The sequence below is a fragment of the Balaenoptera physalus genome, assembly GCF_965194825.1.
Source record: "Balaenoptera physalus genome assembly, chromosome: 1".
In the NCBI taxonomy this organism is placed as follows: domain Eukaryota; kingdom Metazoa; phylum Chordata; class Mammalia; order Artiodactyla; family Balaenopteridae; genus Balaenoptera; species Balaenoptera physalus.
This window is the reverse complement of record NC_138882.1, coordinates 83,439,791-83,452,232: the sequence shown is the minus strand read 5'-3', so window position 1 is coordinate 83,452,232 and position 12,442 is coordinate 83,439,791. Positions and strand designations below refer to the sequence as shown.

The following is a 12,442-nucleotide window of genomic DNA, read 5'->3' as shown; positions in this document are numbered from 1 at the left end:
CCCCATTAGTTCGGACGAAAGACCCCCATACGCACAAATACTAGGATAGGAGAAGAGTGATTGAGCTCCAAGCTTTCAGAGAGAATGCTGGGGACAGTGCCAAGCTGGGGAAAGAGGGCTCCGCGTCCCGTTCGTGCCCAGAATTTCCCCCCACCTCTTCTCCACCCAGCTTGCTCCAGCCCTACATGCAGGCAGGGCGGGAACGGACATGGCCCCGCCGGGCTGGGCCGAGCGAGCCCGAACCTGCCCGGCCAGAGCGGCGCAGCCCAGGGGACCCCACACGTTCCCGCCCAGAAATCCCGGCGGTCAGAGAAACGGCGGAACGTGCCCCAAACTGTCTCCTCCAGGGGGCAATCCTGGGCCACCCTCTCTGAAGAACTACCATCACCCCTTCCTTCTCTAACCCTTCTGGTTTCTTTTCAGAGCAGTACGTACCGCAGAAGTGACACTGAACAGTGATTTCACTCACTCAACAAAGATTTCTTGACCACCTACTACGCGTGCTAGGTGCTGTGCCAGGCGCTGGCAATACAGCAGTGAACCAGCAAAACTCCCTGCCCTCGTGGGACTTCGATTCTATGGGACACGAGCAGAGGGATGGGGTAATCTCGCCTGGGACACGTGGGTGGCCGACACCCAGGTGCCCTCCTAGGTGAGCAAAACGCGCGTGAGGCGCCGCCCTGGGGCTGGTTCGGCGGGTAGACTTCGGCCCCGGCGGGAAGGGCGGGCTGCACCTCGGGTAAACGCGGGGCCGGGCACGTCTCCTGGGGGCAGGTGCGCGCGAGGGGGTGGTGGTAGGGGCCGTGCGCAACGCCTGGCCGGGACCCGGCCGCGGGGTTACCGAGCCAAGCCCCTAGTTCGCGCGGGGTAAATATTTATCCTACGCGCGGCGGAATCTGGCTGAGTCGAGCCTCTAGCAACTTGCGCCCCCCACGGGGTAGGGCCGGCCCGGGCCCTCCCCCGCCCCAGGCTCCTCCCCGGCGGGGCCAGCGCCGGACTAGCCGCTGCGTTCCAGCGCCGGACTAGCCGCTGCGTTCCGGCCCCGCGTAATTACAGGGGCTGCGGCCAGGCCTGGCCGTAAAAGAGGAGGATGAAACAGCCTGGGAACCGGGGAAGCTGGGCTCGAGCCTCTAGGGGGCCCCGGGTCTGCGGCTTCCCGCGTTGCTCAGCCGCTTGGAAGGGCTGGCCAGGGGTGTGCACAGACTAGCAAAATCAACTCCGGACGGGCATGCAAACAGCCACACAATTACACACATGAATCACCAAATGCACGCAGTCATACAGCATTAGGACTTCCAGCTCCAGATACAGACACACACACACACACACACACACACACACACACACACACGAACCTGATCAGACACCTGCCCGCCCTCTCCGCCCCGAGATCTGGGAGGCAGACACCCACCCGCCAGCCCCTGCCCCAGACGGTGCAGATCCCGGCGGGGAGAGGAGCCCCGAGAGGCGAATTCCAGCGGGTTTGTTTACACTGCTCGGGGTGCGGGGTAGCGAGCTGGATACTGGGGCCTGACTGACTGGGAGACCCAGCCCAAACTGGGCCAGACCCAGTCACCCAGTCTGGGACGCTGCACAAAAACCCCCTCCCCACCTTCAACCCCCAGCCCCCAGACGTTGCTCGCCTGTGCATGTTTCCCCTCCTCTTCACACGCTGTTCACAAACATTAGCATACGTACGTCAAAGTTTCACACGCTTCCCCACACGCGGCTGTGATACTACTCACAAATGCTTTCACACTTGCGCGCCATCACACGTATTTACACATGCCAGATGCACATCTGTGGTTACAGTTTGTCACCCTTCAGGCCCAGATTCTCACAGTCCATATTCAAAGCCTGTTCGCACGGTACACACGTGTTAGCACACACTCACACACAGGTCATTAGTGCCCTTTGGAGCCCTAGAAACAAGAGCGAACCCCCTCGCGGGCCCAGAATCCCGAGTGTTCCTCCCTCTCACAGGCACTGACGGACAGAGGCGCCCTAAGCCCCGGCCGCACACGTTACACACTTGATCACACACAGGGTTGCACTTTATTCCCGGCATCTAGGCGATGACACAATCTCCCGAACAAAGACAACATTGACAAACCCAACAAAAACAAACAGCAGCGTGTGTGGGGAGGGGCAGCCGAGCGCAGAGTCCAGGAAGGGGGTGGGTAGGAGGAGAGTGTGGAAACGCGGGCGCCCGAGCCTGGGTGTGCAAGGCTCGGGAAAGGTGCGGGACCTATCAACAACCTCGCACCCTTCAAGATCGGCGCAGGGCGCCCGCCAGCCGGGTCCGGCACCCGCTGGTTAGCAGACCCGCACGTGGAGTTCGTTCCCTTCTCCCGCACGAGACTGCGCGGGGGACACAGACCCACCACCCCGCACAGGCCCACAAAGCTGCACGCGGATCCACGAGTGAGCAAACACACAGCGCTGAGCAGATTTGTCGGGCGGAGGTGCGCGCTTTGCTCCCCTCTCCTCCCCTCCCCTCCCCCCCTGCCCTCCCCTCCTCCACCTCCCCAGCCCCCAGGCCCAGGGCAGCCGCGCGCCGGGCGGGGCGGGGGCGGGGGCGGGGCGGGGTGTCGGGCGGCGCCGGCCCAAAAGGCGGAGTCGCGAGGCGGAGGGCCCAGAGCTGTGAGCACTGTGCTGAGTGCGCCGCGGAGAAAGCCTGCGGGAACCCAGACCCGGAGGAGCCCCTCGTCCCCGCCCGGCCTGGCCCGGCCCCGCGCTATGGAGTTCCTCTGGGCCCCTCTCTTGGGTCTGTGCTGCAGTCTGGCCGCTGCTGACCGCCACACCGTCTTCTGGAACAGTTCAAACCCCAAGTAAGCCCCGAGTCTCCGGCCGACAGCCTGGGCGCCCGCTTGGCACTGCTCCCCCCTCCAGGTTAACTGTCCCGGCTAGCCCCTAACCTGAGTCTCGGGGAGGTGACCGGAGGCGGGAGGGATCCCATAGACTTTCTTCTCCCCCATAGCTGGGAGTACCCCACCCCAGGGCAGGACCCTGCCCGCGTCTGCTTGCACAGGCACTGTCTCTGCCCCTCTTTTCCTTCCCTCTGGCACCCCTGTTACTCCGAAGTGAGGGACCCGCGTTGAACAGTTCCTGCCCTTAGCAGGGGCCACTCTCTCTGGCCGCCAAGGCTCTTGTTCTAGGCCCTTCCACTGAGAAAGCCTCTGTGCCTCTCCTTGTGTGTTACTTGGGCATCTGCCCACACTGACAGGTCTTGACATCCGGAGTAAGCAGAATGCTTATTGTAATCCTGGAAGGACCCTTCAGGAGGGACCTGGGCTGCCAGCATTAAGTGTTCATTCTGTATTTAAGGTCACCCTGGAAAGCCCTCCCCCCTCAAGAGTCTTTTGAGGTGGCATGAATGAGGCACATGCTGTGTGTGGGTAGGCTTGAGGGTATCTGAGGTTCAGGTAGTAAAACTGAAGAGAAGGGGAGAGGGAGGTCGTGGGAAAGGTTCCAGAGGACAGGAAGGGGTTAAAAGGGTTACAAAGGGCTCTGGGCAGGAAGGAGTTAATTTCTCCGGGGCAGGTTTAGGGCTGTGAGGCAAATGGTACAGGGAGGGAGAAGCTCCATCGGACCCTTTGTTCTTTGTTCTTGAGTTTTCTGAAGTTATGGGAACAATATTTGCAGGAAAACGGGAGAGGGGGGTAAGGTGGAGTAAGGAGAGGAGGGCTGGACACCTTGGGGTCGGGGGGAAAAACACTTCACTCAGCCCAGCCACCCGCAGCCCTAGCAGGCCTACCCTCCACTCCCTTTGAGAAATAGACTGTGCCAGTTTCCTCTTGACCCTGTGGCAGCATTGCCTGGTATGGGGTCTGTCGTCTGTGGCGAGTTGGGCAGGGAGGGAACAGCCAGCTGCCAACCCCAGAGGGCAATGCCCTCTTGCCCACTGGCCGCCTGACAGGGCAGTGCAGTCAGCCCTCCCCCACCTCACTCCTTGCTGTCTGTTCTTTGCTTCTTTGACCCAATCTTGTCCTAGAGGGAGAGAGCAAAGTCCCTGTTTATGCCCGTGCCAGGTGTTGGCTGAAGGAGGAGGAGGGGACAGGAAGCCATGAGTAGGGAGGGGGGGACCCTGGCCTTTTCCGTTCCCAAGCTCCCAGGTTTCCTCTCTTTCAGGAAGGAGCCTCTTCCTTGCCCCCCCTCCCCGCCTTCCCTGACGCCGCTGCCCCCCTTTCCCAGATGGAGAGCAAGAGTCAAGGGAGTGCTAAGTGGAGCAGATTGTACCCCCAGGAGGGGGGTGATGGGCGCACCCACCAAGCACAGCTTCTGCCCTGTCCATCTGGACACACACACACACACACACACACACACACACTCTACCATACCCAGGACTAAACAGAAAGCCAGCCCAGAGTGGAGGCCACAAGCAGCCAAGCCAGGCCCAGCTTGAGGGCAAAGACGAGGTGGTAATGAGCTGGGTGGGTATGAGGCTGGCATGGGTGACTCAGGGCAGTGGGCATCAGCCCTGGGATCTCCAGGCCCCAGGCAGGGGGCAGCATGGGAAGAAGGGCAGTGCCACTGTGAGCTGCACCCTGGCCTCCTTGGTGCTAGAGGGGCAGGTACCCCACCCATCCAGACCTGTCGGCTCCCTTTGCCTGGAGGACAGTGCCCAGAGCAAGTGGGCACTGGGCTATCCTGGGGTCCTGGGGGCTGTCCACATTTGACAAGGGAAATTTTCACAGGGTCTCATGAATGCCGGGGTGGGTGGCAGAGGTAGATGAAGAATGAGTCAGTGCCCGTCACGGGAATGGAGGAAAGACGCCAGACCCAGAGCTGAAATACCTGTTCTGAAATGGCTTCTATGTTTATCTCTCCAGAGAGGAATTTTAAAAGCCTCTCTCTGCTCCTCCTCCCTCCCTCTCTCTCTCTCCCTCTCTCCCTCTCTCTCTCTCTCTCTCTCTCTCTCTCTCTCTCTCTCTCTCTTTTCCCCAGGGTGGGGGAGGGGCCTTGGTAAGCCCAGCTGGAGCACTGGCATGCTCCTGCAAAGCCAGGCCTCTCAAGGGTCATGCTGACTGGGCAGTGGGTGCCCACCTCAGAGGCCTCTTGGCCTAACCCCTGCCCCTCTCCCCACCACCCATGCCCCTGGCTTTGGTTTGAAGCAAGTTGGCAGCCAACTCTGCTGAGTCTCTAGCTGGCAGTGCTTGGGGGAATTCAGAGAAGCTGACCGGCTTGGAGAGGGAGGTGGGGAGGCACTTTTTCCCCTACTAGGGCCCCACCTAGACTGGAGCCAGGTGTCTAGAGCTGGGGGGGAGGGGTCAGTGGGCAGTCCGGCTGGAGCCTTTGGAGCCTGGGGGGAATGGGCTGGGGGAGGGGAGCTGGCTCCACCTTGGGAAGAAGGAGAGGAGAGGCCTTCTCAGATCTGAGAACTCCAGCATTTCTGGAGCTCATTTCACGAGAGGTGAAAGTATGGCTTTTGGAGCTAAAGGGACAGAGAGGTTTTGGGGTGCTTTGAGAGAAGTGGACAAGGAGAGCTGAGCATAGATTTGAGTAGCTAGAAGGGGAGATTTGAGGGGACTGGACGAATTGATTAAAGCAATTTAACTCAAAAGGACTGGACATTATCTGTGGGCATGGATGTCCTGGGTGTTGGGGGAAAAGTGAAGTTGAACAATGTGAGATATACTCAGTGGGTCAAGGGGAAAAATGAGAGGAGTAAGAGAAGTGAAGACAGATTGTTGGATGCCGAGTACTAGCATGGGAAAGAAAAAGGGTGATGTGGATCTTGATTATAGAATGGGCCAGTAGGGTCTCAGATTGAGGTCTAATAGCAGTTAAAGGAGCAAGTGGTAGAATAGAGTTGGGGAAATATTTATAGGTAGAAGAGTGAGCAGAGGAAATATTTAGAAGCCCATCCTTGGGTAAATATCAGGGAGGTTATGGGAAGTGCCTTGGTACCTGAAAGATACTAAGTGGATGCTATTTAGAGGATTAGTGGCAGACGGTGGTGGGAATGTTTGGAGATGGTGGAAAGATATTTAAGAGATCAAGATCAGTAAATTAAATACTGGAAGTTAAGATTTTTAAAAAATCTTTGGTGGGGGCGGTGGTCCAGTATGAAATGTGAGGGGTCATGTAAACATTTGGAAGCTCAAGGCTCTGGCCTGGCTTCCGAGTGACCACCTGCTTTCTCTACCTCTGCACATGCCCAGGTTTCGGAGTGAGGACTACACAGTACACGTGCAGTTAAATGACTACCTGGACATCATCTGTCCTCATTATGAGGATGACTCTGTGGCAGACGCTGCCATGGAGCGGTACACACTGTACCTGGTGGAGCATGAGCAGTACCAACTGTGCCAACCCCAATCCAAGGACCAGGTCCGCTGGCAGTGCAACCAGCCCAGTGCCAGGCATGGCCCAGAGAAGCTGTCTGAGAAGTTCCAGCGCTTCACACCCTTTACCCTGGGCAAGGAGTTCAAAGAGGGACACAGCTACTACTACATCTGTGAGTGCCCGGGAGGCATGCACACAGGTGCACACACTGGGGGACGCACCTGGCATGATGTACATGCTTCGGTACATGCTTAGTGGGAAGGCAAGCAGCAGACGGCCCCTTCCAATCCTGAAGTCTGTTTTTGTTCATTCCCATTACAAATGTGGAGTGAGCTTCTACTGTGTCCTGGGCACTCTGCTTGGCACTGTAGGCGCAGAGATAAATAAAACATTACAGAGTCTCTGTCCTCCAGGAACCTGGAAAGGGACATACATAGATTAACAGACCATTAGAACAGGATGATATGGTAGATATGAGCTCAGGGGCCCTGCGGAAATGACTTGAGTACCTGCTAGTCTGGGGTTGGGGGGCACCTCAGAGAAGGCTTCCTGGGGAAGATGACCCAAGAGTTTAGGACAGACAGAGGAGCTGGCCAAACAAGGGGACATGTGCAAAGGGAGCATGACATCTTCAGGGAACTTCATACGGTTCAGACTGACTGGAGCAGGAGGGACACTTGGAAGTGGGGAGATAGGAGCTTGGAGAAGTAGACAGGGCAGAGCATGGGGGCCTAAGAAGTGCTAAGGAGTTTGGACTTTATCCTGAGGGCAGTGGAGAGCCACTGGTGGATTTTACAAGTTGTGAGATCAGCTTTGTATAGAATGAATCCAGGCCTCACCCTGTCAGTGGGGCTTAGGCAGGGCGAGGACAAAGTGGCCGGGTAAGGGGAGCATATTGTGCAGGTTGCCCCCAGCTTCAGGCTGGGAGGAATGGAGGATGGGCTGTAGGGAGGGGACAGTGTCTATGTTCTTTTTACCACCACCTCCAAAGTCAGGGGTTATTCCCAAGAATGGGAGCTTGGACTGAACTTGGGGCAGAAAGTGGGCAAAAACTAAGGAAGGTGAGAATCAAAGATTAGAGGGAAGAGAGGGATTAAAATGAGTAGGGACCGAGAAAGCAGGGTCAGAGGCATTTACGCTTTTATTTTCTCCCAAAAAAGTTTCCTTCCTTATCACTCTCTGGACTTATTTTGTAGCCAAACCCATCCACCACCAGGAAGACCAGTGCTTGAGGTTGAAGGTGACCGTCAGTGGCAAAATCAGTGAGTGTCACAGCCTTGTGGGTCTCCTTGCTGCATCCCTATCCTGGGCCTGGTCTAGTGATGTGGGATGGTTGGGAAGTCCCACTGCCCAGCCCACCCAGCATTCCCACCCCTCTGCCTCCTTGGTGTACCAAGTACCTGACCTAAGACCACCCTTTCAGCTCACAGTCCTCAGGCCCATGCCAATGCACAGGAGAAGAGACTTCCAGCAGGTAGGTGGCTGGAGCAAATTGGGCCTGGGGCACAACAGGGGGTCTGCTTGAAGAGGTTGGGTACAGGAGGTGGCTCTTTTGCCAGGCAGGGGCAGGGGAAGCCTCGCTGGGCTGAGGGCCAGTGCCAATAGCGGGGGCCGCTCACCTTGGGGGCCTCTGCCCTCTCACCTTGCAGATGACCCAGAGGTGCAGGTTCTACATAGCATTGGTCACAGTGCCGCCCCCCGCCTCTTCCCACTCGCCTGGGCTGTGCTGCTCCTGCCATTCCTGCTGCTGCAAACCCCATGAAGGTGTATGCCGCACGCACTGTAAGAACTGGAACTGAGGGGGCAGGGCGGGCCTCCCTCACCTGCCTGGGGCCCCTCCCAAAGCCCTAGTCCTGGGAACCACTCCTACCACATGCACAAGCTGCCACCCAGCAGCCTCAAAACGGGTCAGTATTAAAGCTTTCAACCCAAAGGAGGTCAGCAAGCCTGACAGTGCCATCCTCGCCTCCACCTCAGAGGGATGGACAAAGAAGTGGAGACAGTCCTTTCCCCTCCATTCCTGCCCTTAAGCCAAAGAAACGAGCTGTGCGGACATGGCCTCTTAAGAAGGGCACTGTGGGAGCCGAGCTGAAAGGGGCTTGGGCTTACATGGATGGACACTGAGCTTGGCGAAGATGTCCCTCCCAGAGAGAGCCAGGATGGCTCTGAAGGAAAAGCAAGAGACAAGTTTCCTGCTTGGGAGCCAGGGACAGGAGAGGCAGCATGCTTGGGCTGACCCAGCATCTCCCCCAAGACTTTCCTCTGTGGAGGTGCCACGGAGAGGACTGTAGCCAGGCACTACATCCTCTCCCACCCTGGGGCATCACTCCACGGAGCTGCGCCAGCAGGGGGGCTGTGCCAACCTGTTCTTAGAGTGTAGCTGTAAGGGCAGTGCCCATGTGCACAGAGTCTGTGCCTAGACTGACTGTAGCCTGAAGGGCAGGGCCCATGAGTACAGAATCTGTATATGAACTAGATGTGTGTCTGCTGATTTCTACAACTGGAGTTTTTTTATACAATGTTCTTTGTCTCAAAATAAAGCAATGTGTTTGGTTTTTTGGACATGCTTTTCTGCCCTTCCATCCTAATTTATGACCATTGAGTCCCTGCTGCTGCTAGGCTCTGTGGTATATCAGTAGCAATTGGGTTTGAGTTTTTTCCCCTCTCTGAAAAGAATACATGCCCCTCACCAGCCCACAAGGGTGGGGTGTTTCCTCCTCTGAGGGTTGTCCAGGACAGGAGTGCTCCCCACAGCAGTCTCTCGGGTTCTAGACTGCACCCCACTCTGGAAGTTCCTCCTGTCCAACCTCCGCCCCACTCGCACCCTCTCAGCGCTGGGCTTTGGCGTACTGTTGAGGTACTCAGGCTCTTGGGTGAGTCAGGGCAGCCGCTCAGAACGCCTGCCAGCTGAGGCATGCGGCTCGCCCCACAGCCCCACCAGCAGAGATGTGTGGGAGGCTGGGAGGGAAAGTTCCCGGCAGCAAGTTGGTTGGACTAGGGGGGTCGGTGATATACGTTTGTCCAGTGGATTGGCCAAGTCAGGGAAAGCCGGCAATGTGGCTGAAGGGGGAGGGCATCTCACAAAGACTTGGTGATTCCTGGCAGTCCCTGTTACTTAGGGAAGAGGCCGGAAAGAGGCTTCAGCAAACAGCGAAAAATCTCCCAAACCCTGGGCAACTGAAGTTCTGAGCTGCGGCCCTCCGTGAAAGCGTGTTGAAGTCCGCGTAGCAAGCTTTTGAATTCTACCACGTAGGCTCGCGGCCTGTGGGAAAGTGAGTTGAGGCTGGGGGTCTGGGTGATCCAAGGAGTAAGCAGAGAGTGTGGAGCGGCTGATGCCGGGGACAAATCCGCGGAGCCTTAGGAAGGAGACCGGCCAGAAAACCGAGAGCAACAGGAAGACAGGCAACCCTGCGAGCCGACAGCGGGCCGGTAGGGTCGGGAAAGGCCCTCGGAGGGGCGGGACCTGAGCTCCGGCTTGACGTTCTAAGGGTGGGCCGGGTTCCGGTTCAGTTTCCGGGGGGACGGCCGAGCGCGCAGGGGCGGAGCCGGGGGCGCAAAGGGGCGGGGCTCCGGCGTCGCGGGCTCCGGATCCTGCTAGCTGGCCCCAGGCGCCGAGCTCGGGATCCGACTCGGGGAGGGATGGAGGCGGGCGGATTGGCCGACTCGCTTCTTTCCGGAGCTTGCGTGCTCTTCACCCTCGGCATGTTCTCCACCGGCCTGTGAGAGCGCGGGCGGGCTGGGCTGGGGCAGGACCAGGAAGTCAGGAAAGGAGAGAGAGGGGACAGAGACGTGGCCGCAGCCCCAGGCTGCATCTGGAACCTAGGGTCAAAGTGGAATCGGGTCGAGAGGGCCGGGGTACAACGGCAAGGCTGGTCAGTTTACCTGAGGGAGAAGGCCAGGGTGCTGAGGGTAGGGCCGGGGGTCTGCAGTTGTCCAGAAAGGATGACAGGCATCGGGTATTTCAACGCCCCAGCAGCCTGGTTCTCCCTTTCCACCTCTCCCCCCTGCCTTCGGGTCCCCGTTACAGCTCGGACCTCAAGCACATGCGGATGACCCGGAGTGTGGACAGTGTCCAGTTCCTGCCCTTTCTCACCACGGATGTCAAGTGAGAGGGGCGATGCCTGCGGCGGGAAAGGCTGTCTGAGGGAGGTTGGGGAGGGGTGAGGAGGAATATGGACGAGGCCCCTCGGGTCCCCCCGCTCACACTCAACCTCGCGGGCGAATGTCCCTCCCCTCCACCCTGCAGCAACCTGAGCTGGCTGAGTTATGGGGCCCTGAAGGGAAACTGGACGCTAATCGTCGTCAACGCCGTGGGTGCTGTGCTTCAGACCCTGTATATCTTGGTGTATCTGCACTACTGCCATCGGAAGGTAGAGCCCCTTCCTCTGCTGCATGCCCTGCCCTGCCTTGCTGGCAGGGCAAACATTGTTTCCTAGAAGACCGTAACAGGCTGGCACTGCCAACTTTTCCTGGAAGACCCCTCCAGCCTTGCAGTCCTCCTTCCGCCATGAAGCCAGCCTTCTGAGACTCACATATTGTCCCCCATTCTGGCAATGCTGGTAGCTCTGCCTAGCCTGATGGTGCCTTGCTGCCCAACAAACTGCGTGGAAAGGGATTTTGTCTCCATAGTTCCTTCAAAGTCAGTGCCAGTGGCTGAGAGAGATGATCCGCTCTGCTTCCCCATTCATACAAGCATTAAGCTCCTACTCTGCGTAGCAAGGTCACCAAAAAAAGATACCTTTCCCTCTCCTAGAAACCTCCAGGGTTGTGGGTGGATCAGACATGTGCTTAAGTCACTGGTGGGAAAGAGGATGTGACAAGTGCAATACTGGAGGCTTGGGCAAAGGTTGCCTCCCCAACTGGAGCATGGGAGAGGGCAGGATGAATTAATTCCAGCAGCAGAGTCAGAGAGGGCTCCTGGTACATCCAGAAGTAAGGCTACTCTCTCCTCTGCAGCATGCTGTGCTCCTTCAGACTGCAAGCCTGCTGGGGGTCCTTGTCCTGGGTTTTGGCTACTTTTGGCTCCTGGTGCCCGACACTGAGACCCGGCTTCAGCAGCTGGGCCTCTTCTGCAGTGTCTTCACCATCAGTATGTACCTCTCACCACTAGCTGACTTGGTGAGTGGGGGTGTCCAGGGAGGAAAGGGAGATAAGTCTCCCATAGCCAGAGACTGTAGCTTATACTCCAGAGGAAGGAAAGACCTAAATCCTGGAAGGAGACGGGGCAGTAGAGTTGGGTGAGTGGGGGGCAGGAGGGAAAGTTTGGGTAACAGAAGATCAGGGAGGACGTTTGACTTTTTTTCTGAGGAAATTCTTAGGCAAGGTGGGAGATTTACTATGTGCCTTGCTAAGAGTGTCTTTCATCCTTTCCCACAGGCCAAGGTCATTCGTACTAAATCGACCCAACGTCTCTCCTTTTCACTCACCATTGCCACCCTCCTCACCTCTGCCTCCTGGACGTTCTATGGGTTTCGACTAAAAGATCCCTACATTGTGGTAAGCAGAACAGGGGCAGGGTGACAGGTGTACGAGGTGGAAAATCAGCTCCTCTCCTCATAGCAGCCCTTGTGATTTCAGGTGCCCAACCTTCCAGGAATCTTCACCAGCTTCATTCGCTTCTGGCTTTTCTGGAAGTACCCCCAGGAGCAAGACAGGAACTATCAGCTTCTACAAACCTGAGGGAGTTCACCTGACCACTGGGCACCTTAATGCCAACCTACTACCAAAGAAATCTCCTTGTTTCAGCTCTTCCTGCTGGTCACCTCCACTGGTGAAGTGCGTTGTGGTAAAGGAAAAGAACTGCTTTGAGAATCCAGGGACTAAAGAAAGGGCTTTACTTAGAAGACTGGATGGAACCTGGGAGATGAATCACTTTTATTTTTTTTTCAAGATTTTATTTTTTAATTTTGGAGGTCGGGGTGAAATCTTCAGAATGTGCCTTAAAATAAACTGTTCCCTACCCCCTGCCCATCAAGGCTCGTTCTCTGTTCAGGGATAGTCAACCTGCCTGGTTTGGTGAAGGGTAGAGGGGAACTGTCTGATCCACAGTTACTCTTGGGCTGGTAGGGTTGGCTCAGAAAAGGTATCTGAAAGAAACAAGAAGTTGTAAAGACGTAGGAAGGCCTTAAAAAGAACAGAGCTTGGATGTTATGAA

At 57.1% G+C, this 12,442-nt stretch overlaps 2 protein-coding genes across 10 annotated transcripts; both read left to right on the top strand.

Annotated features, from left to right (window-relative positions):
• Positions 1-518: 518 nt before the first annotated feature.
• Positions 519-8,850, top strand: EFNA1 (ephrin A1). 4 transcript variants are annotated; one of them, XM_082467319.1, is made up of 6 exons: positions 519-652; positions 2,275-2,831; positions 6,165-6,460; positions 7,449-7,550; positions 7,712-7,762; positions 7,938-8,850. In XM_082467319.1, the coding sequence occupies exons 2-6, from the start codon at positions 2,740-2,742 to the stop codon at positions 8,048-8,050; spliced, it is 654 nt and encodes a 217-aa protein (XP_082323445.1). In that variant the 5' UTR covers positions 519-652; positions 2,275-2,739; the 3' UTR covers positions 8,051-8,850. The 4 variants fall into 4 exon arrangements, with proteins under 4 accessions (XP_082323445.1, XP_082323447.1, XP_082323448.1 ...); XM_082467320.1 differs by lacking the exon at positions 519-652 and having other exon boundaries at positions 2,184-2,831; positions 7,485-7,550; XM_082467321.1 differs by lacking the exons at positions 519-652; positions 7,712-7,762 and having other exon boundaries at positions 2,173-2,831.
• Positions 8,851-8,988: 138 nt separating this feature from the next.
• On the top strand, positions 8,989-12,256 carry SLC50A1 (solute carrier family 50 member 1). 6 transcript variants are annotated; one of them, XM_082467275.1, is made up of 6 exons: positions 8,989-9,560; positions 10,316-10,393; positions 10,535-10,658; positions 11,245-11,406; positions 11,665-11,784; positions 11,866-12,256. In XM_082467275.1, the coding sequence occupies exons 2-6, from the start codon at positions 10,332-10,334 to the stop codon at positions 11,965-11,967; spliced, it is 570 nt and encodes a 189-aa protein (XP_082323401.1). In that variant the 5' UTR covers positions 8,989-9,560; positions 10,316-10,331; the 3' UTR covers positions 11,968-12,256. The 6 variants fall into 6 exon arrangements, with proteins under 6 accessions (XP_082323401.1, XP_082323400.1, XP_082323403.1 ...); XM_082467274.1 differs by lacking the exon at positions 8,989-9,560 and adding an exon at positions 9,567-9,717; XM_082467273.1 differs by lacking the exon at positions 8,989-9,560 and adding an exon at positions 9,801-10,007.
• Positions 12,257-12,442: the final 186 nt, after the last annotated feature.